This window comes from Wyeomyia smithii, chromosome 1 (genome assembly GCF_029784165.1).
Source record: "Wyeomyia smithii strain HCP4-BCI-WySm-NY-G18 chromosome 1, ASM2978416v1, whole genome shotgun sequence".
Taxonomy (NCBI): Eukaryota; Metazoa; Arthropoda; class Insecta; order Diptera; family Culicidae; genus Wyeomyia; species Wyeomyia smithii.
The window spans coordinates 97,195,072-97,219,739 of NC_073694.1; the positions used below are offsets into that span (position 1 = coordinate 97,195,072).

The 24,668-nt window shown below is 41.5% G+C and overlaps 1 protein-coding gene across 1 annotated transcript in view; it reads right to left on the reverse strand.

Annotated features, from left to right (window-relative positions):
• Window positions 1–7,548: 7,548 nt before the first annotated feature.
• The window catches only part of LOC129718726 (uncharacterized), a 463,725-nt gene continuing 446,605 nt past the window's right edge, over window positions 7,549–24,668 (reverse strand). Inside the window, exon 5 of the mRNA XM_055669770.1 lies at window positions 7,549–8,591. Within this exon, the coding sequence (XP_055525745.1) occupies window positions 8,331–8,591 (261 nt within the window). The 3' untranslated portion in view covers window positions 7,549–8,330. The remainder of the gene's footprint in view (window positions 8,592–24,668) is intronic.

A 24,668-nucleotide genomic window follows, 5' to 3' on the forward strand; every position in this document is an offset into this window, starting at 1 on the left:
AAAAATTGAACCTCAGGTACGCCTATTTCACATTTGTCCTGGTTGAGAGTGACACCACGACTCTCAAGAGCATCTGTTACTTGTTTTAAACGATCATCGTGCTGCTTTTGATTCTCACCTTCAACATAAATGTCATCCAGATAGCAAACTGTACCTTCGCATCCTGCCAAAATCTCATCCATGACTTTCTGGAATATTTCAGGAGCCGATACTAGACCAAACGGAAGCCTTTTAAAACGGAAGAGTCCTCGACTCGTAATGAACGTCGTTATATCGCGGGACTCGATAGCTAGTTCGGTCTGCAGGAATGCCTCCCGGATGTCCAGTCTACTACGAACAGCACCTTTCCCTATTCTTGCTAGCAGCTCATCAACTATAGGCATGGGAAAACGCTCTCTTAACACCGCTTCATTAACTCGTCTGAGGTCAAGACATACACGAGGTTCACCATTGGCTTTGCCCACAACAACCAATGGGGAGACCCACGTAGTTGGTCCCGTTTTTACCTGAAATTTTAGAGTATTTGTATTCAATTCGAAATTAAATATAGTCTTGTATCATTTCAATTATTTATTATGTATTACATTTCAATGATGAAATCAACAAGTGATACATTTGCTTAAGGATTATTCTTCAATATTCACCTCAATGATATCTTGAGCCAATAACTGGTCTAGCTTCTTGTTTACTGCCACTTCATAAGGAATCGGTACACGGCGTACAGGTTGGAACACTGGTTTGACCGAAGGATCCATATGAATCTGGACTTGCACGTCTTTTATCTTAGCAAAGGGTACTGTGTCTCGCTCTAACTGGTTCACTTCACGTCCAATTCTCAGCACACCGAGTGCCTTTGCGGTTGCATCTCCCATCAGACAACGTTGCCCATCATTAACCACGAAGAATTTGGCCATGACCGCTTTGGCACCAATGGAAACCTTGGCGACGAACGATCCTATAATTTGCAGTGGCATATCGCTGCCATATCCTTTAATGACATCCTTTGAGCCTTTCGCCATCTGCTAGACTCGCACGTCTCGTTGTTTGAGCTTTTCCCACTCAAGGGCAGTAAGCCTGAGTCTACCAACATGTTAATAGAAACGCCACCCAGTGTAAACTCGAGATTGTTATTCTTGGTTCCGAAATAAAAACAGTAATATGATTTTTGACTGGGTTTCGCTTCCTGGTCGGCATCACCAATGGTTGATGCAGCATCCTCATCAATTTTCACTTCTTCCAAAAGACGGATCTTTTTTTCCTTTGGTTCCCCATTGGACCATTTCCGATTTTCGACGAATCGATTCGGTCTCTTCCCGCAAACAGCTTCGAAATGCCCCTTTCGGTTGCATTTACGGCACGTTTGATTCCGAGCTTTGCAATCCTTCGAGGAAGAGACATGTCCCTTTACACCGCAGCTGTAACAAGTAACAAAGTTCGAAGCCTCGTAATTCCGTTTGATGTCTACCGGACGCGTTTTTTCCTCGATTGGTTTCCACCCGGAACACCTTTTCCGAAGCGCCTTCACCAGTTTTCAGTGAGCCCAAATCTTTTACTTGCTGCTCGATTCCCTCCATCATGGAGCCCATCTCTTCGATCTCTGACACCGTTACGTCCTTCTGCAGAATCCTTCGTCTCAGCTCTTCCGATGCGCAGCCTTCCACAATGATGTCAACGATAAAAATCTCCGTGAGGACGCTTCGCACATCTATGGCATACTTTTCAAAACCGCAGTCAGCCAGTTGCTGACGTATACGCATCACGAAGTGAGCAAACCTCTCATTTTTCTCTTGTCGAATCTTCCGCAATCGGCAACGTTCGAGAATGCATTGGTGGCTGGGTTCAAAAAATCCGTCGAATTTGGCAATCGCAGCATCGAACCAGTTTTCTTTAGTAGACACCACGGGAATCTTATTAGCGTCAGGTAAATTCTCGCAAACACGTTGCAACTGATTGCCACCGAAGTGCAATAACTTGGCCCGCATCACCTTCTGGTCCGATACACCGTACGCTTCGAAATAAAACTCAAGTGACGATTTCCAGCTCTTCCACTCTCTGGCCAACTGATTTCTTTCTATTTCTTCGCACCGGAAAGGCGGAACCGGCCGAGCGTCGTTGATCTGTAAATGGAACAGACAGAAAAAATTACTTTTCGTGTTCCCTCGTCATAGCCGACAATAAAACTTTCGAAATGACACTATCAATCCCTCGGGTTAAAATCTGTGACTTCTAACGTCATACTACTCTATAGCTATAGTCTATAGCTTGACATTTCATACTCCTCAGAGAAGAAAACCTCACCGAACTCATTCGATAGCAACACAGTAATAGTCTTCACTTTTCATGTTCCTCAGAAAATGAAATCATATTAATTCATTTGTTTATCACTTCTCAAAGTGCTTTTGCTTCACATCTCAATATGAATCACGGTTCGGCTTCTCAAAGCATTTTTATCGCACTCCTCAGAATACGCAAAACCTAATAAGGAAATGAAACTAGCTTGCAGCTGGCTTCGAGACAGCATCGCATTGATTCATTCCCAAACAAAAACAAAAAAAAAACTTCACTCTACATTTTTCCCGCTTCCCCATATCACCTAGTAATCTCAATGTGATGGAAGCAGTATAAAACTTTTTAGCATGGGGCGTTGCAGCACTTTTTCTTTTTTGCTGATAGAGTTCAATTATTGGGGCAGGAAGCATTAAAATGTGCAATTGTTTAAATTGGCTTTGGAAGCATTAAAATGTGCAATTGTTGATTATGTTGATTGCCAGGAATTATTCTGTTCCAAAGGCTCAAGTGAAATTTGATTCACCAATAATTGACGAAAATCTTCAACTTCTTTTTTTTTCTTCATATTTTACATCTTCAACTTCTAATTCGTTTGAAAAATGTCCGCAGACGTCAATATCAACGTTATCGTGACCCTGTTTTAAAACTATTTATAAAGATTTACAGAAAGAGATTAAACATAGATTAACTCTTCTGAGAAATCAAAATTTTGAGACTAAAGTTGAAAAATTGAAACCATATTCAAAACCTTTTTGGAAGCTGTCGAAGATTTTTAAGAAACCTTCAAAGCCTATTCCAGTTTTAAAAGATGGTGAACGTTTTCTTGTATCCAATGAACAAAAGGCTCAAAGACTTGCTCAGCAGTTTGAAAGTGTTCATAACTCAAATTTGAATTTTGTGAGTCCAATTGAAAATGAAGTCACACGTCAATTTGATTTAATTTCTTCCCAGAATTTTTTACCTGCAGAAATAATTGAAACTAACTTGAATGAGATTAAATCAATTATTAAAAATTTCAAAAATATGAAAGCACCTGGTGACGATGGAATCTTTAATATATTAATCAAACATCTCCCTGAGAGCACAATGGAATTTTTAGTGAAAATTTTCAATTGCTGCTTCAAAATTGCATATTTTCCCAAATTATGGAAAAATGCAAAAATTACTCCAATTTTTAAACCGGATATGAGCCCAGCTGAAGTTTCAAGTTATCGACCAATCAGTTTGCTTTCTTTAATAAGTAAACTGTTTGAGAGAATTATTTTTAACAGAATGATGTCACGAAAATTCAATTTTTGCAGATGAACAGTTTGGATTTCGCCATGGGCATTCCACTACTCATCGATTGCTCAGTGTTACTAATATGATACGAGCTAACAAATCTGAAGGTTATTCCACTGGAGCTGCTCTTTTAGACATATAAAAAGCATTCGACAGTGTTTGTCATAAAGGTTTTATTGCGAAATTGCAAACTTTTAATTTTCCAATTTTCCTAATCAAAATTTTAAAAAATTATCTTACTGATCGAACTCTGTAGGTTGTCTATCAGAATTCAAAATCTGATAGATTTCCTGTCAGAGCAGGTGTACCTCAAGGTTCAGTCTTGGGTCCAGTCCTGTACAACATATTCACATCAGATCTTCCGGATTTGCCTCCAGGATGCACAAAGTCATTGTTCTGCGATGACACAAGTATTTCCGTAAAAGGGGAAAGCCTTCGTGTCATATGCAGTCGATTGCAGAAAAGATTAGATATTTTTTCTTCTTACTTGCAAAAGTGGAAAATCTCTCCCAATACTTCTTAAACTCAAATGATAATTTTTCCTCATAAGACTAGGGCTTCTTTCCTCAAGCCAAACAATAATCACTGTAGACGGTTCTGATTACGCACTACAATATCTCTTTCTAATATTTAATTGTAAGTTTATATTTTATTTAATTTCTTTTTTTTCTATGTCGCGGCACTCGTTTGGTCAGCCATCTTCGAGCGGTGTTTCCTCCAAACTAAACTCCCTCTCCTCTTTTGTCCCTCTCGCTCCGTCAAGCTCCCGTTCGTCCAGCGCGCCGTGTTGCCAGCTGCGAAGTCCAAGGGGCTCGCTGCTACATCCCCCTTAACACTTCTTGATTTAGTGAGGCACGAAGTTTTGAAACCAAGACGGCTCCCGGCGGTTACGGCTCCTGTTCTGCTTCACAACCTCACTGTTTGCTGACGGACTTCCGTTTTGCTGTTCTCGTTCGACATCCTCCTGATAATCTGGTTCTGCTGGTTCCTCAGCTTGAGGAAACATGGTATTCTCTGACGTGCCATCCTCATTACTGCATTCTAACTTCTTCAGATGAGCCGTATTCCTACGATACTCTTTTCCCGACCTCAACGATTTGATTGTAACGTCCGATCCTTGTTTGGTCATAATTATAAATTCTTCATTTATGAACTCCGTGCTGAGCTTATTGTCTTTCTTCATCCTCTTAGTGAGTACACGATCTCCCACCTGCAAATCACTTTCCCTAGCTCTTCTCTTCCTATCGCTGTACTCTTTCCCTTTCTCCTTTTGAATTCTGTCTCGGTCTCTCGTTTCTTCGTCATTCGCACAGAATTTTGGAAGATGTGGAAGTTTAGTACGAATCTTATGGCCGAACATCAGCTCAGCCGGTGATCGACCAGTCGTTGAATGGGAGGAAGCACGATATGTAAGAAGAAACTTTTGTAATTCACTTCGCCAATCTTGACAATTTGAAGTCGTTTCAGTATCGTCCTATTTTGCCTTTCTACTTCCCCTTTCATCTGGGGCCAGTAAGGTATTGTATTGATGAGCTCGATGCCATGTGTACGACAGAACACTGAAAATTCGTTACATTCTTCACTCAACTGAGGAGCATTATCAGCTGTCAATGTCAGAGGAAATCCGAATCGGCTGAATATGGCTGTAAGTTCTGCTATGGTAGACTCTGCTGAAATACTGGTCATCTCACATACTTCAAAGAATCGGCTATAGTAGTCTATAACTACTAACAAGTATTGGCCTTCTGGAAGCGGACCTAAGTAATCTAAAGCAACATCCTCCCATGGTCCAGATGGTAGATCTCGGCGAGTCATAGGTTCGGGAACATTCGGAGCAGACACGAGCGTGCATCCTCTACATTTCTTCACAAATCCTTCAATATCGGCATCTATTTTAGGCCACCATACTGATCCGCGTAGAAAATTTTTCATCATTTGGGTACCGGGATGGCCTTCATGAGCTAGAAATAATACTTTCTTACGGAGAGATTTCGGAACGATCACGCGATCACCTCGCATCAAAACGTTTCCCACTTGACACAGCTCTGGCCCAATGACACGGTATGAAAGAGGCAGCTCGAATAATCTGCCGTCGCTGAGCGTTTTCAAAATCAGTTGTATCTCCTCATCATTTTTCGAAACACCATTGATCTCCTCCCATCTGATCGCTACATTAGTTGCTGCTGCTGTAGCGACTTCATTGACAAATAGCTCTTCCGAGAGGTTGAACGGTGTTGGGTTTAGAGTTGATAGTCGCGATAGGACATCTGCCACGTTTTTTTCGCCCGGAATATGTTTGACTGTATAATCAAAAGCTTGAAGCCTAAGCACCCATCGCTCAATCCGAGCGCATGGTTTCGACCGAGTGGTAACAAGAAATTGCAATGCCTTACAACCAGTAATTAAATCAAAATGTTTCCCCAAAAGATACATATGAAAACGCTCGACTCCCCAAACTGCTGCCAACGCCTCCTTTTCCGTTTGACAGTATCTTTTCTCTGTGTCAGTCAATGACTTAGATGCGTAGGATACAACATGGTGAACACCACAGTCGTTCGTTTGAATCAGAATGGCACCCAAAGCTACAGGACTTGCGTCTGCTATCACTGAAGTTGTGAGATCGACGTTGTAGTACCCCAGATTAACTGATTTTGACAGAGCGCTCTTGATATCGTCGAACGATTTCTGCTGTTCGTCTGCCCAACAAAATCTAACTCCCTGTTGCGTCAGTCTACGGAGTGGCTCGTCAATTGTCGCCAAATTATGAATATATTTGTTCATGTAATTAGCCAACCCTAAAAAACTTTTTACCTCGGCTGCGCTTTCAGGACGACGAAAAGAGACCAGAGCTTCTACTTTTGAAGGTGATGGACGAATACCTTTAGCCGAAATGACATGGCCCAAAAATTGAACCTCAGGTACGCCTATTTCACATTTGTCCTGGTTGAGAGCGACACCACGACTCTCAAGAGCATCTGTTACTTGTTTTAAACGATCATCGTGCTGCTTTTGATTCTCACCTTCAACATAAATGTCATCCAGATAGCAAACTGTACCTTCGCATCCTGCCAAAATCTCATCCATGACTTTCTGGAATATTTCAGGAGCCGATACTAGACCAAACGGAAGCCTTTTAAAACGGAAGAGTCCTCGACTCGTAATGAACGTCGTTATATCGCGGGACTCGATAGCTAGTTCGGTCTGCAGGAATGCCTCCCGGATGTCCAGTCTACTACGAACAGCACCTTTCCCTATTCTTGCTAGCAGCTCATCAACTATAGGCATGGGAAAACGCTCTCTTAACACCGCTTCATTAACTCGTCTGAGGTTAAGACATACACGAGGTTCACCATTGGCTTTGCCCACAACAACCAATGGGGAGACCCACGTAGTTGGTCCCGTTTTTACCTGAAATTTTAGAGTATTTGTATTCAATTCGAAATTAAATATAGTCTTGTATCATTTCAATTATTTATTATGTATTACATTTCAATGATGAAATCAACAAGTGATACATTTGCTTAAGGATTATTCTTCAATATTCACCTCAATGATATCTTGGGCCAATAACTGGTCTAGCTTCTTGTTTACTGCCACTTCATAAGGAATCGGTACACGGCGTACAGGTTGGAACACTGGTTTGACCGAAGGATCCATATGAATCTGGACTTGCACGTCTTTTATCTTAGCAAAGGGTACTGTGTCTCGCTCTAACTGGTTCACTTCACGTCCAATTCTCAGCACACCGAGTGCCTTTGCGGTTGCATCTCCCATCAGACAAAGTTGCCCATCATTAACCACGAAGAATTTGGCCATGACCGCTTTGGCACCAATGGAAACCTTGGCGACGAACGATCCTATAATTTGCAGTGGCATATCGCTGCCATATCCTTTAATGACATCCTTTGAGCCTTTCGCCATCTGCTAGACTCGCACGTCTCGTTGTTTGAGCTTTTCCCACTCAAGGGCAGTAAGCCTGAGTCTACCAACATGTTAATAGAAACGCCACCCAGTGTAAACTCGAGATTGTTATTCTTGGTTCCGAAATAAAAACAGTAATATGATTTTTGACTGGGTTTCGCTTCCTGGTCGGCATCACCAATGGTTGATGCAGCATCCGCATCAATTTTCACTTCTTCCAAAAGACGGACCTTTTTTTCCTTTGGTTCCCCATTGGACCATTTCCGATTTTCGACGAATCGATTCGGTCTCTTCCCTCAAACAGCTTCGAAATGCCCCTTTCGGTTGCATTTACGGCACGTTTGATTCCGAGCTTTGCAATCCTTCGAGGAAGAGACATGTCCCTTTACACCGCAGCTGTAACAAGTAACAAAGTTCGAAGCCTCGTAATTCCGTTTGATGTCTACCGGACGCGTTTTTTTTCCTCGATTGGTTTCCACCCGGAACACCTTTTCCGAAGCGCCTTCACCAGTTTTCAGTGAGCCCAAATCTTTTACTTGCTGCTCGATTCCCTCCATCATGGAGCCCATCTCTTCGATCTCTGACACCGTTACGTCCTTCTGCAGAATCCTTCGTCTCAGCTCTTCCGATGCGCAGCCCTCCACAATGATGTCAACGATAAAAATCTCCGTGAGGACGCTTCGCACATCTATGGCATACTTTTCAAAACCGCAGTCAGCCAGTTGCTGACGTATACGCATCACGAAGTGAGCAAACCTCTCGTTTTTCTCTTGTCGAATCTTCCGCAATCGGCAACGTTCGAGAATGCATTGGTGGCCGGGTTCAAAAAATCCGTCGAATTAGGCAATCGCAGCATCGAACCAGTTTTCTTTAGTAGACACCACGGGAATCTTATTAGCGTCAGGTAAATTCTCGCAAACACGTTGCAACTGATTGCCACCGAAGTGCAATAACTTGGCCCGCATCACCTTCTGGTCCGATACACCGTACGCTTCGAAATAAAACTCAAGTGACGATTTCCAGCTCTTCCACTCTCTGGCCAACTGATTTCTTTCTATTTCTTCGCACCGGAAAGGCGGAACCGGCCGAGCGTCGTTGATCTGTAAATGGAACAGACAGAAAAAATTACTTTTCGTGTTCCCTCGTCATAGCCGACAATAAAACTTTCGAAATGACACTATCAATCCCTCAGGTTAAAATCTGTGACTTCTAACGTCATACTACTCTATAGCTATAGTCTATAGCTTGACATTTCATACTCCTCAGAGAAGAAAACCTCACCGAACTCATTCGATAGCAACACAGTAATAGTCTTCATTTTTCATGTTCCTCAGAAAATGAAATCACATTAATTCATTTGTTTATCACTTCTCAAAGTGCTTTTGCTTCACATCTCAATATGAATCACGGTTCGGCTTCTCAAAGCATTTTTATCGCACTCCTCAGAATACGCAAAACCTAATAAGGAAATGAAACTAGCTTGCAGCTGGCTTCGAGACAGCATCGCATTGATTCATTCCCAAACAAAAACAAAAAAAAACTTCACTCTACATTTTTCCCGCTTCCCCATATCACCTAGTAATCTCAATGTGATGGAAGCAGTATAAAACTTTTTAGCATGGGGCGTTGCAGCACTTTTTCTTTTTGGCTGATAGAGTTCAATTATTGGGGCAGGGCTATGCCCCATGTAGCTTTTCGTGAACCATTTGCACGCATTCAACTTTCCCGTTTTCGCGAAAATTTTCATCACTTACCAGCTTTTCCATTATCTTCGTCGCCAATTGTAGACGGTTCTGATTACGCACTACAATATCTTTTTCTAAAATTTAATTGTAAGTTTATATTTTATTTAATTTCTTTTTTTTCTATGTCGCGGCACTCGTTTGGTCAGCCATCTTCGAGCGGTGTTTCCTCCAAACTAAACTCCCTCTCCTCTTTTGTCCCTCTCGCTCCGTCAAGCTCCCGTTCGTCCAGCGCGCCGTGTTGCCAGCTGCGAAGTCCAAGGGGCTCGCTGCTACAATCACGTTGTCAAGATGAATGGGGTTATTTTGGTCTGACAAGGTTAAATACTTGGGACTAATTTACGATAAAAAACTTATTTTCAAAGAGCACATTGAGAGTATACAAGCCAAGTGCATCAAATATACGAGATGTTTATATCCTCTCATTAACAGGAATTCTAAACTTTGTTTAAAGAACAAACTTTTGATTTACAAACAAATTTTTAGACCAGCAATGCTTTATGCTGTACCGATCGGGTCAAGTTGCTGTTCAACAAGGAAGAAAACGCTCCAAAGGTTTCAGAATAAAATTCTGAAAATGATTTTGGAGCGTCCTCCTTGGTTTGGTACACTCGAATTACATAGACTTGCTGGTGTTGAACCATTAGAAGCTATGTCAATAAAATTATTAACAATACTCGACAAAAATAGTTGCAATCCTTAATTGCTACGATAAGCTCTCTTTATAGCGAATAAGTTCTGTGTTTAAACCTACTTTCCTTTCTTGGCAAGTAGGTTTAAACACTTCGACATCAAAATAAACAAAAGCCACCACTTAGAGCATTACCCATATTGTATAAAGCAAAGTGGCAACATGAAGCAGTTTAATTGTCTGGCGTTCGAGCAAAAAAAATAAGTTTTGCAGAAATCAAACGTCTACCTGCCGCAATTTTAAAAATATTTGCAAAAGTTTGGCCCAAAGACAATGTTTAAGAATGGTAATCGATGTGATGGACAATCCTTTAATAAAATAAAGGATAAAATTTTATACAAAGGTGGACGAATCAAACGCAGAGAAGAATGTGAAAGCAGCATTTTGCTGAATGAAAGCGACGAAACCATTTTTATCCCGAAGAGTGTCACAGTGAATGGGATTGAATTTCGTCCAAATTTGGTGATGTCAGTTAAGCATCACAAAAACATGCTATATCCTTGTTATGCTATAATTCTTGAAATTGTAGTTGCTAGCGACCAATTGTTTTTTTTTTTTTTTTTTTTGAAGTAGAATACTTCTCTCAGGAAGTTCGGCTACATAGGGATGTGAAATGAAAATCTAAAATCGAAAAAAGTGAAAAATATGTCCAATTTCAAATTTTCAATTGGAAAATCTTCTAAGATTCTTCCAAAAAGAAGATAATTGTGATTTTATTATTCACACTATTGTACTATTGAAAATAGTCAAGCCTTGTCAAAACGAAAAATTCGACCTCTGATTGGTCGTTATATGATTGCTTCCCAAGCACGGTCGACAGAATCATATACCTTGCATTTTAAAACATGCTATTTGGCCTATATAAGAGCCTATTTCAGCCGAAGCCACTCATAATAGTTCTAGACAGCGACAACAGCAGTCGTCCTCCCTTAGCAGCAGCACAGCAGTGCAGTGGATACCAGCGATGGCGGAAAGCGGCCACAGCTGTGGCGTAGCAATGGATAGCGCTCTAGTTGCAGCGGATTCCAGCAACTATAGCAGCTGGGCCAGCTGATGCAGGGACAGTGGATACCAATGGCAGCGTATAGCGGCCACAACTGTGGCATGGCTATGGATAGCGAACTAGTTGCAGCGGATCACAGCATCGATAGCATTCTCTGTGCGATAAAGGGCACTAGTAAATGCATTCAATGAAATGTTGACTCATTTTGACAACACGTGAGCCGTCTAGATTTGAGTGTTATATCAGCATTTCATTGTTCATTTTATCACAAAGAATACTTTATTCGCACTGTCAGTGATAACGCAAAGATGTGATCGGCATCTTATCCGATACTAAAATGAACAAAAAATTGTCCTTTTCAGGATGAAATAAAAACTTGATTGAAGATTTTCTAATGAGTTAATCCACATTTTTCAATTTGAAAAAGTTATAAATTTTACTTTATCTCCGTGTCTCAGAACGTACTGAATTATCTTTTCGTTCAGTCATGAACACGACAGCCGAAACTTTCATTATCTGCATAAAAATCAGTTTTCGCATAATCAAAATTTAAAAACAAGCCTCAATCGTGTCAAGCAACTTACTATGTTATTGAAAATGGTCAATCCTTGTTGAAGCGTAAAAGTCGATTGATCTGATTGGTCGTTAACATGATTGCTTCCCAAGCACAGTCGACAGAAACATAGAAACAGAAACGGCTGATGCAGTGAGGCATTTTAGTGAAATGCATTTTCTGTGCGATAGTGGGCACTAGTAAATGCATTCAATGAAAAGTTGACTCATTTTGACAACACGTGAGCCGTCTAGTTTTGAGTGTTATATCAGCATTCTCTGTTTACTTTATCACAACGAATACTTTGTTCGCAATGTCAGTGATAACGCAAAGATGTAATCGGCATCTTATCCGATACTAAATTAAACAACAAATTGTCCTTTTCAGGATGAAATAAAAACCTGATGATTAAAGCGTTAATGCTTTCTCTTGAGTTAATTTACAATTTTAAATTTGTAAATGTTAGAAATTCCACTTTATTTCCGTGTCTCAGAACGTGCTGAATTATCTTTTCCTTCAGTCATGAGCACGACATCCGAAAAAATTTCATCTCAAAATTTAAAAATTGTCAATTCCCAACCATGACAAGCAGCTTACATCAATCCTTGTTGAAGCGTAAAATTAGTCAATGTTTATTTACTAGAAAAAATGACTGACACGCAAGCAGCCGGGTTATCTTTCTTGTAAAAGTATCCTACTTCAACCTTGCGGTCGTGGCTTTGCACACAACCCTCATGTAATTTTTTTGGTACAAGATTGTTACACCATCGATTACAATTTCATCCTGGAAGCATACCAAATTGAAATTGACGATAGTACCCAGCTTTTAAAAATGGAAGACATTCATCTGCATACCACATTTGCCTTTTGGAACATGTACAACAATTTTACTAAATTTGTGTCAAGACGCTGGTATTAGGGAGATTATTAATAACAACGTACCTATTGAATAAATCATATATATAATTATATAAATTTTCAATATAAATCCTTTCAGGTGACGAAGAAATCTATGAAATAGAAATGTTTTTGTCTTTGGACGACACAGACTTTTCCCACATAAAGTTACCAACAAGATTAGTCAAAACAATTAAGAAGATCCAACATGAAACTATCAGCAAACGAGTGAATTTTCCAGATGATGATGTGAACGAGTATATTCTTGAGGACTTTCAGATTGAAGCAAATTGTCTCACTAATACTAAGGAACAAATTTACATTATCGTAGAAACCCTAGAAAAACAAAACGAAGAGCAGCTTGAAGAAAATTCCGGAGAGTCAAGTTTTAACAACAGCCTATGTTTGGAACTCGTAAGTAATTGATTCGTTTTCATTTTTATTTATTACAGTTACAATATCTTAAAAAAAATGCCAATGGGCATGTTAAAATTTTAGTTTCAAAAATACAGATTCTTCGTTCTACCTTTACCCACAACATAATATGAATTAATCTGTTACTGGAAGTATGGCCGATCTTCTAAGCGCACTTGAAAAATTATTACACTTTTGATGACCGTTCAATTCGAAAGTGAAACGCTGATAATTTACAACATAGTAGATGAATTTTTAACTATACATACATGAACAATTTGAACAAAGCAACTGTTACTTTTTTATCCTCTTCCATGAATTTTTACTGGAGTTTTGTGATGTTTTAAAAAACTTATGTTTCTTCAAATTTGACCCATGTGTTCTTCTAGGTTTCCGTCCGTATTAAGTTTACCTTGTTTGCACAAACGATTGCATGTATTAAAAAATCTTATGCTCTTGCTAGTTGCATTTGGGAGTTTTATACACTTTAATGCGTATTTCGCTGATTCAGTTGTAAACAGATGACTGTTGATGTTTTCAGCGAGCACATATTCGAAGTGCTACCCAACTACCATACTCACAGATTTATATAAAAAACCCATACGGACAGAGCTGTCGACACAGATTTGTTGTAAGAGCTGTAAAAGCATAATTGTTTTTTTTTTCCTAAACACAAAAAATAAGGCAGAAGGTTGTTAAACCTACATCAAACAAACAAGTTTTGATTAGCGACGATCACGATGACGGTTATGTTAATTGGCCCTGACGACTCTGTTGATATTGGTTTGGTTTTTACTTGCGAAAGTGAAGGGGGGAAATAGTTTTGCTTTTGTTTTCACACATAAATCGACAATGGGGTTCTAAAGAGGTGATTCATCGACTTGTGACCCAACTCGAACAACCAAGCACAATTCCAGAAACTTTAGAGGGTATCGACAAGTCACTTATACAAATAAACCAAGCGCTAACGTCAAACATCAAAGCCGACAGTGTGGCTGGTGTTATGCCTACACTTAAAAATCACCTGACGCAGCTCGTTAACATTGCTTTTTCGGAATTCAAGAACGAACTTCGGAACGAATTAACGGAATCGCTGACCAGCATAAATAACGAACTTTCTCAGTTAGGACAGCTGTTTGTAGAAACAGCAACCAGCTGTTCAATACAAACCAATCCGTTAGAGATAAACATTGTAGATGAGCTTAAAACTCTGTCATCCTGCATCGAAGAACTAAGAACTAAGTCAGCGAGTGTTGCCGCTCCCCCAATAGCTTCACCTGTTTCACTTCCATGTTTGGCAACAGAACTTAATTTGGATAATGCCAATAATTCAGGTTGGCGGTTTCTAGGTTCAAAAAAAGTTTGGAAAGCGGATTGGACAGATTGTGATGAACGTAAAAGGCGTCGTTTGGTACAATTGAAGAATGCAGATGCAGCCAGAAGAAGGAACAAACGACGACAACAGGCTTACAACAACAATACTAACAACAACAACCGTAATGGTAACAATTACAACAACCGCAACAATACATTCTGTGCCGAACACGCATCAGTATCGGACGTGTGATCGGTGATCGCTCCGATAGAATATAAAACAAAAGACGTGTGAACAAGTGCTGGCATTGTTTGCCTGGTCGAGTGAAATAAATCCGGGTTCAAGGTCGCGCCTTTGTGCAACTGTTTCGCATCGTGACTACCAGCTGGTGCGTAAGCCGATTTGGCTGCTGGCTGAATTGTGCTACAGCAGTGGACGAGACACAAAAGAGGAAAAAGAAGAAGCCATCAGTTGACAGTGAGTTGTATCGCTGTGTGGAGTGATCTCACATTTGGCTCGCTGCTGGTGGCTGTTTGGTGCTGCTGTATTGGTGCTGCTGGCTGTAACGGCTGCAACTTCGAACGATCGGACAACCAACCTTACTGGAAGGGAGAAGTAAAAAGGTACGTGCTCTTGTCGGCGCTAGTGCGCTAGACTTAGCGGGATGGATGTAGATCCCTCGCCTCCTGCGCCACCATCCCCGAACCCCTCTGACCCTGACCCTTCTGTTACCCCCTCCCCTGTTCATTCTTCAGTCCCCCCTCGCCCCAGGCTTTACCCAGGCGGAGCCCAAGGCAGCTATACTGTCTATTTTCGGCCAAAGGCGGGACCGAAATCGAAACAGTTGAGCCTCTTGCAGATTTCTAAAGACCTGACGAAAAGGGCGTGACCGAAATTTCCAAGGTCCAGCCTAAAAAGCTCCGTGTCGTGGTCAGTAACCTGAAAGAGGCCAACGATATAGCTTGCTCTGAGCTCTTCACACGCGAGTATCGCGTTTACATACCCGCACGAGACGTGGAGATCGACGGTGTCATAACCGATTCGAGTCTGTCCGTCGAGTGTATACTGGAAAGTGCCAAAGGGTGCTTTAAAAACAAAACCTGTCCCGATGTAAAGGTGCTCGACTGCAAGCAATTGCGGTCAGCATCGATCATCGGTGGCAAAACAGTATACACCCCGTCAGACTCGTTTCGAGTTACGTTCGCCGGGTCAGCGCTACCAAGCCACGTCTCGATCCACCGGGTTCGTCTCCCTGTGCGATTATATGTGCCTCGCGTCATGAACTGCCTGAATTGTAAGCAGTGAGGCCACACCGCCGCCTACTGCTGCAATAAGGCACGTTGTGGCAAGTGTGGGGAGAATCATGCGGATGATTCCTGCAGTAAAAATGCTGAAAAATGCATTCACTGTGGGGAGAGTCAGCATGAGCTCTCGACATGTGCGGTGTACATGCAGCGCAGGGATAAAATAAAGAGGTCTCTCAAAGAGCGTTCGAAGCGTTCTTACGCTGAGATGCTGAAGAAGACCGTTACCACTTCTCCCATAACATCAAACCCTTATGATCTGTTGTCCTCTGATGAAACCGATTCTGACGATTCACCAGCGGGAACATCTTACGCCAATCCTGGGGAGTCCAGAAAGAGGAAAAATATTTCCTCTCCTAAACTTCCCAGAAAAGGTCCTAAGATTTCTCAAAGTGAAATGAAAGTTACAAGCAAACCAAACAGTGCTGCGGAAAAACCGAAGCAAACTCCTCCTGGGCTTGCAAATTTAAAGTCCCAGAAGGAGTTCCCAGCACTGCCAGGAACATCTAAAACCCCAGTTGTTCCTTTTGCACATCCAGTTGATGAAACAAACTTAGGATTAGTGAAATTTTCTGACATTGTGGACAGGATTTTTGAAACTTTCAATGTACCCGATCCAATTAAAATTTTTCTTACAGCATTTCTCCCAACAGTTAGATCATTTTTGAAGCAGTTGACTGCCCAATGGCCCCTCCTTGCAGCGATTGTTTCCTTCGATGCCTAATTCAACTGCGTATATGAAGGATTCTATCTCTGTCTTACAGTGGAATTGTAGAAGTATTTTACCAAAAATTGATTCGTTTAAAGTTTTGATAAATAAAAACAAATGCGATGCATTTTCCCTTTGTGAAACTTGGCTTACTTCAAATATTGATCTCAACTTCCATGATTTTAATATTATTCGCCTTGATCGAGACACCCCATATGGAGGAGTACTTTTAGGGATTAAAAACTGCTATTCTTTCTACCGTATTAACCTCCCCTCGATTCCAGGCATCGAAGTTGTCGCATGTCAAATGACAATACAAGGTAGAGAGCTTTGTATTGCCTCAATATATATTCCTCCCAGAGCACAGGTTGGGCAACGGCTGCTCTTTGATTTAATAGAACTTCTTCCCTCGTCACGTTTGATTTTGTGAGACTTCAACTCTCATGGCGTGGCTTGGGGTTCCCCTTACAATGATAACCGCTCCTCTTTAATCTATAACCTTTGCGATGACTTCGACATGACTATTTTAAACAACGGCGAAATGACACGTATCCCGAAACCTCCAGCGCGCCCAAGCGCTCTGGATCTATCCTTATGTTCGACGTCGCTACGGTTGGATTGCACATGGAAGGTAATCCTCGATCCTCACGGTAGCGACCATTTGCCTATTCTTATTTCAATTAATAACGGGTCAACTCGCATGCGACCAGTTGACATTCCGTATGACCTCACACGGAATGTCGATTGGAAGTTATACGAGGAAATGATTTCAAAAGCGGTCGATTCGATTCAACATCATCCACCACTTGAAGAATACAACCTCCTCGCGGGCTTGATTCTCGACGCCGCGTTGCAAGCCCAAACGAAGAAATATCCCGGCATAACGATTAAAGAACGGCCTCCCACTCCGTGGTGGGACCAAGAGTGCTCCGATGTCTACACGCAAAGATCCGACGCGTTTTTGGCCTACCAGAAGGGAGGTATACCTGGCGACTATTTACGGTATTCGGAGCTTGATACCAAGCTTAAAAGCTTGGGTAAAGCAAAGAAACGCGGATATTGGCGTCGGTTCGTGAACGAGACGTCGAGGGAGACATCGATGAGCACTCTTTGGAACACAGCCCGAAGAATGCGGAATCGCGTAACGGTCAACGAAAGCGAGGAGTCTTCAAGTAGGTGGATATTTGATTTTGCCAGGAAAGTATGTCCGGACTCTGTTCCTGAGCAAAATATTGTTCGTGATGCGTCTCCGGGCCACGACGCGATAGAATCAGCTTTTACGATGGCAGAATTTTCAGTTGCCCTCCTGTCCTGTAACAATAACACGCCTGGGTTAGATAGAATCAAATTCAACTTGTTGAAGAATCTACTCGGCAATGCCAAGAGGCGCTTGTTGAACTTGTTCAATAAGTTCCTGGAGCAAAACATTGTACCGCAGGATTGGAGGCAAGTGAAGGTGATCGCCATCCAAAAACCAGGAAAACCAGCTTCTGATCAGAACTCTTATAGGCCGATTGCAATGCTATCCTGTATCCGGAAATTGATGGAAAAAATGATACTCCGTCGTTTAGACCATTAGGTCGAATCAAATGGCCTACTATCGGATACTCAATTTGGCTTCCGCCGTGCCAAAGGGACGAATGATTGTCTAGCGCTGCTTTCAACAGATATTCAGCTGGCGTATGCTCGCAAAGAACAAATGGCGTCTGCGTTCTTGGATATTAAGGGGGCTTTTGATTCCGTTTCTATTGACATTCTTTCGGGCAAACTTCACCGACAAGGATTTTCTCCAATTTTAAACAATTTTTTGCACAATTTGTTGTCCGAAAAGCACATGCATTTTACGCACGGCGATTTGGCAACTTTTCGCATTAGCTACATGGGTCTTCCCCAGGGCTCATGTTTAAGCCCCCTTCTTTACAACTTTTATGTAAATGACATCGACGAATGTCTGGCAAATTCATGCACGATAAGACAACTTGCAGACGACAGTGTAATCTCTGTTACAGGAGCCGAGGCTGCCGATTTGCAAGGACCATTGCAAGATACCTTGGACGATTTGTCTGCTTGGGCTTTACAGCTAGGTATCGAATTCTCTCCGGAGAAGACTGAGATAGTAGTTTTTCCTAGGAAGCATGAACCTGCTCAGCTTTAAACACAATTAATGGGTAAAACGATTTCTCAGGTTTTGGTACACAAATATCTTGGTATCTGGTTCGACTCTAAAGGCACCTGGGGTTGTCACGTGAGGTATCTGATGAAAAAATGTCAACAAAGAGTGAATTTTCTTCGTACAATAACCGGTCAATGGTGGGGAGCCCACCCAGGAGACCTTATAAGGCTTTACCAAACAACGATATTGTCTGTAATTGAATACGGGTGTTTCTGCTTCCGCTCCGCAGCAAACACACATCTGATCAAACTGGAGCGAATACAATATCGTTGTTTGCGTATCGCCTTAGGTTGCATGCAGTCGACCCATACGATGAGTTTGGAGGTCTTAGCTGGAGTACTACCATTGAAAAACCGCTTCTGGAGCCTGTCTTCTCGTATTCTTATCAAATGTGAGGTCTTGAACCGTCCCGTGATTGAAAATTTTAAAAGGTTAATCGAACCTAATTCTCAAACCCGTTTTATGACATTGTATTTCCATCACATGTCCCAAAATATTAACCCTTCTTCGAATATTCCAAATCGTGTCGACTTATCAAATACTTCTGATTCTACTGTGTTTTTCGATACATCCATGATAGAAGAAACTCGTGGAATCCCGGATCATTTACGCGTGCAGCAGATCCCCAAAATTTTTTCCAATAAATATCGAAACATCAACTGCAACAATATATTCTACACTGACGGATCATTTCTTGATGGGTCCACTGGCTTCGGTATTTTCCATAACAATTTAACCGTCTCCCATAAGCTCGATAATCCTGCTACTGTTTACGTCGCAGAATTGGCTGCAATTAAGTACACCCTAGGGATTATCGAAAAAATGCCCACGGACCATTATTTCATCTTTACGGACAGTCTCAGTTCCATTGAAGCTCTCCGATCGATGAAAGATGTTAAGCACTCTCCGTATTTCCTGGGGAAAAAACGGGAACATCTGAGTGCTTTATCCGAAAAATCGTTTCCGATTACCTTAGCGTGGGTCCCTTCTCACTGCTCGATATCGGGCAATGAGAAAGCGGACTCTTTAGCTAAGGTGGGCGCAACAAACGGTGATATTTATGAAAGACCAATTTCTTTTAATGAATTTTTCGCACTTGTACGTCAGAATACGATCATCAGTTGGCAAAATGCTTGGACCAGAGGGGAATTGGGAAGGTGGTTACATTCCATAATCCCCAAAGTATCGACGAACCCGTGGTTCAAGGGGTTGGATGTAGGTCGGGATTTCATTTGCGTGATGTTCCGGCTTATGTCCAATCACTATAGATTTGACGCGCATCTCCGTCGTGTTGGGCTCGGGAAAAGTGGTATCTGTGCCTGTGGTGAGGGTTATCACGACATAGAGCATGTGGTTTGGTCATGCCCTGTACACCGTGTCGCCAGGTCTAAATTAATAGCTTCCCTGCAGGCCGAAAGTAGGCAGCCGGCTGTTCCTGTTCGTGATGTCTTGGCGAGCCGTGACCTATCCTACATGTCCCTTATATACGTTTTCCTGAAATCCATCCACGCCCCAGTTTAATTCTATTCCCTTCCGCCTACATCCAACCAAACGACAAGAACACGTTAAGACCCCGGATCCGGAAACAGCAACTAGACCCGCACGATACTCTCAGGTCCCGAGGGAGACAACCCAATATGCCAGTCCGTAATATCTTGGCCCAGCAGCGGAACATATTCAATATGCTGCTTACCTATGGCGATGGAAAAACATCAAACAACAAATCAGTGCTTTTAATGCAAAACATTCTAGCTTTAAGTTAGATTTAGTTTCAGCTCGTAGTCGGCAGCGAGGATAAAAAATTTGCTTTTAGTTATTAAGATACTTTAGAAAGTAAGCTACCAGATATAATTAAAGCCGTTAAACATTGAATTGTATTTGTGCCGTGTCAAATAAATTATAGATGAAGAAAAAAAAAACTTCCCATCTCGCATGCAATATGAAGACTTTGCCAGTACTGACTCAAAGCAAATCTGCAACAAGTTTGCGAGTTTTTTTCAAACCGTTTATAAAAATAGCGACGGAGTCAGGAACTTTGAGTATTTCCCGCACTTGCATGAACAAATAAATAACGTATCTATTAAGCAAATAACTGTTCAAGAAATCCTCGCAACACTAAAAGAACTGGACGCTTCAAAAGGTCCAGGTCCAGATGGAATGCCACCCTCACTTATGAAAAGTCTTGCTCCTGCCTTCGTAAAACCCTTGTTTTGGCTTTTCAACTTATCCCTTACGTCCGGACAGTTTCCATCAATCTGGAAAAAATCTTTTCTTATACCGATTTTCAAGTCAGGTAAGAGATCTGACATCAAAAATTATCGTGGCATTGCAATAATATCCTGTATTCCTAAACTTTTTGAAGCTATCGTAAACCAAAAAATATTTAATCAGGTAAAGAATCGCATAACGTGTAACCAACATGGTTTTTACAAAGGAAGGTCTACGGCTACCAACTTACTTGAATTTGTTGATTTCTCTCTTGCGTCTATGGACAGAGGCAACTTCGTGGAAACTCTATACACGGATTTTAGTAAAGCTTTTGACAGAGTAGATATTTCCATGCTTATGTTCAAATTAAAAAAACTGGGATTTGAGTCAGGCCTACTTAGATGGATTGAATCTTATTTGACGAATAGGACACAAACGGTTAGGTTTAAGGGACACCTTTCTGTACCAGTAAAAGTGACATCTGGAGTTCCACAAGGCTCCCATTTAGGCCCTTTGCTCTTCATTTTATTTGTTAATGACGTTACCCTTGTGTTGAATCGTCTCAAAGTATTGATATATGCCGATGACATGAAACTGTACATGAAAATAAAACACAAATCAGACATCCAACAATTCCAACAAGAGGTTGACATTTTCTACATTTGGTGTAAAAAAAGTCTTCTTGATCTCAACGTAAAAAATGTAATATTATATCCTACACAAGGAAAAGAAATCCTGAACATGCCAGTTGCACTCTTGGACATCAAGTTGTAGAAAGGTGTTATCAAATTAGAGATTTAGGAGTAATTATGGATTCTAAGTTAACATTCATTGATCACTACAATACGATCATCAATAGAGCCAACAGTATGCTAAGTTTTATAAAAAGGTTCAGTTATCATTTCGTAGACCCGTACACTATAAAAACTCTCTTTGTTACAAATGTTAGATCTATTTTAGAATACTGTAGTGTTGTTTGGTCGCCTTATCAAGACGTCCATTCCAATAGAATCGAATCCGTACAAAAACAGTTTTTGTTATATGCACTAAGAAAACTTGGTTGGAATTCATTTCCTCTCCCTTGTTATGAATCGCGTTGCATGCTTATTATTATAGAAACGCTTGAAAAAAGAATAGAAATTGCTTCGGTAACTCTTGTCAACGTTTTAGTTTCACAACGCATAAGTTCGGAAAATTTGCTTGGAAAACTCAACTTTTATGCTCCTACACGCTCATTAAGAACGCGAAAAATTTTTGTATTAAATTCTTATAGAACAGAATATGCCATGGCCGGGCCAGTTAATAGTATGATGAGTCTTTTCAATAAATATTGTGAAGTTATTGATTTAACGATGTCACGAAATGCTCTTAGAAAAATATTGAACACTAGAATTACATAACTATATTTGTGATGTTAGCAATAGTTTTTAAGATGTAGTCTACTATGATTGACGAAATAAATAAATAAATAAAGTTTTAAACGGTTTTCTGATTTTTGTATATCAGCTGGAAGAGTGCAATTTTCTGAGCAAAACGTGATTTTTAAAAAAATGTTTATCGTTTTCCTTCGATTTTTAAATGAAGAATAAAAAACTGCCTGCCCAAATGAAATGCCCAAAAATGATATTTTCAGGAATGGTGACCCACCAGTAGACCAACATTCGCTCATACTCACAATTTTCAGCTTGGCCGGCTGTTCTTGGGAAATTCGATTTTTTCAATAATTTGCCTTATATACGTGTGTAGGTCACTTATTCGACTACTACTCCACTATAAGGAAATTCCCAAAAACCATAATTTCAGGCATGGTGACCCACCAGTAGACAAACATTCGCTCATACTCACAATTTTCCGCTAGGCTGGCTGTTTTTGGGAAATTCGATTTTTTCAATAATTTACCTCATATACGTGTGTAGGTCACTTATTCGACTACTACTCCACTATAAGGAAATTCCCAAAAATGATATTTTCAGGAATGGTCACCCACCAGTAGACAAACATTCGCTCATACTTACAATTTCCAGCTAGGCCGGCCGTTCTTGGGAAATTCGATTTTTTCAATAATTTGCCTCATATACGTAGTTTTACCGTCCCGTCGTACGGGAGGTGGCCTTTCTTTTCTCTTGAGAGAAGGACTAAAACACGCGGCGTTTCAACTGAAATATCTTATTTATTACTAGGAATTTAACACGTTAAAACGTTGTACCGCTTCGGACTCTCTCGTTAACTCGACTGGTCGTTCGTCACTTTCCGGTTGCTGACGTTTGCTCTGTCACAACGGCAGCACAATTGCATCTGGCGAGCTGAGTGACAATAACCGTGTTGCCGATCCAGTTGCTCACAGCATCTCCCCCTTCAGTGAAGCTGATACGCATCGAACCACTGGGGTTGTCTTCGGACGCGCGAAGAACGCCTTGGCAAAGGTACAGCTGGATCACTATCTGCTGAGAGGAACTCGGACGATGTTGAGGATGGTGACTGGGATGACGGAGAGGACTCACGGGAATCTGACATTGGTGACCTCCAAACTTTCCCTGGTTGGCGCACCTGCTGCAACGGTGTTGACTGTTGGGATGGTGGTGCATTCAATGTTGATGCCTCACTCGCTACAGGGGAAGGAGCTGGAACGACACTGGGTTGCACTACTGAGCAATCGGGCGATGACAAATTGCATGATTCAAGGAGAATGTCCAATGGTAACTTATGCTGGATGGAACCAGCTGAAATTGCTTCTGAAGAACTCCGATGTCGCATTTGATTGAAGTGGGAACGAATCATTCGCCGACCTTCAATCCAATACAATTCCAGAAAGCCAACTCCAAGTGTTTTTGGTGTAAACCTTTACGTAAACTTCGGCGTTTTTATCGAAAGAACGTTTGATTGGCTGATTTTCCTTATTTGTTGGTTTTCTAGTAACGAATGGACGCAGTAGCTCCAAACTTGTCCGTATACGACGACCCAACATGACTTCTGACGGGGATTTTCATTCAGGAGCTGACGGGTTTGGGGTTGTGCGATAAGTAGCTTAAAAGGTATCCAAAGATTCCTGCATCGTTGCTCTTCCCTCGCGAGTTTTTTTAATTGCACGTTTGAACATATCGACGTAGCGCTCTGCTTGGCCGTTCGACTGCGGGTGATAGGGTGAAGTAGTGACGTGATCAATGCCGTTTTTGAGGCAGAACTGTCTGAACTCAGCACTGGTGAACTGGGACCCGTTGTCGCTGACCAAGGTTTCAGGCATTCCAAGGCGAGCGAAAAGACTGCGCAGAATGGTGATAGTAGCAACAGACGTCGTGGAACTGGTTTTTACTATTTCGACCCACTTCGAATAGGCATCCACCACAAGCAGGTAACTATCTCCTTCCAGTGGCTCCGCGTAGTCTACATGGACACGCTGCCAAAGGCTCACAACATAACAGTAGGCCACGACTGTGGCAGTAGCTTAGGTGGACTTCGTGTTGCAGCTGCACAGTTGCGGCATGCACTAACATACGCGACAATATCATCGTCAATAGATGGCCAGTACACAAAACTTCGCACAATGGCTATCATACGCTGGATCCCAGAATGACCACGATGCAGTTGGTTGAGGCAACGCTTCCGGAAATCGGGAAGGTTGTAAGTGATTCACGCCTATCGAAAAATCGTTGGACTTCCCTATCGGTTATAACCTTTCTAGATTGCGGCCACCCGTTTTGTATGAACTGGTAGACCTTACTGAGCACATGATCGGACTGTGTATGCTGCTGTACTATATTGAAACTGAGAGGCATATTTTTAAGAGAACCTTTTGCAACTGACTTGATGTCCTCTTCTAGTGTGATGCTGGCTATGACGAAGTCTTCTTCAGGCTTTACGTGATGATCAATCAGGCGGGAGAGGATATCTGCATTACCAAACTTTTCGGTTGGAACGTAAACGATTTTAAAATTGAAAGTAACAGCTGGAGAACCCATCGCTGTAAACGATTAGTTGTGTACACTGGGATGCCCTTTTTAGAACCGAATATGCGTAATAGAGGTGCGTGGTCGGTTTGAAGTGTAAAACGGCGGCCAAACAACATTTTATGGAACTTAGTAACGGCAAATACTATAGCGAGACCTTCACGATCGGGTTGACTGTAGGCCTGCTCAGCGGATGTCAATGCTCTGGATGCATGCTGTACGAC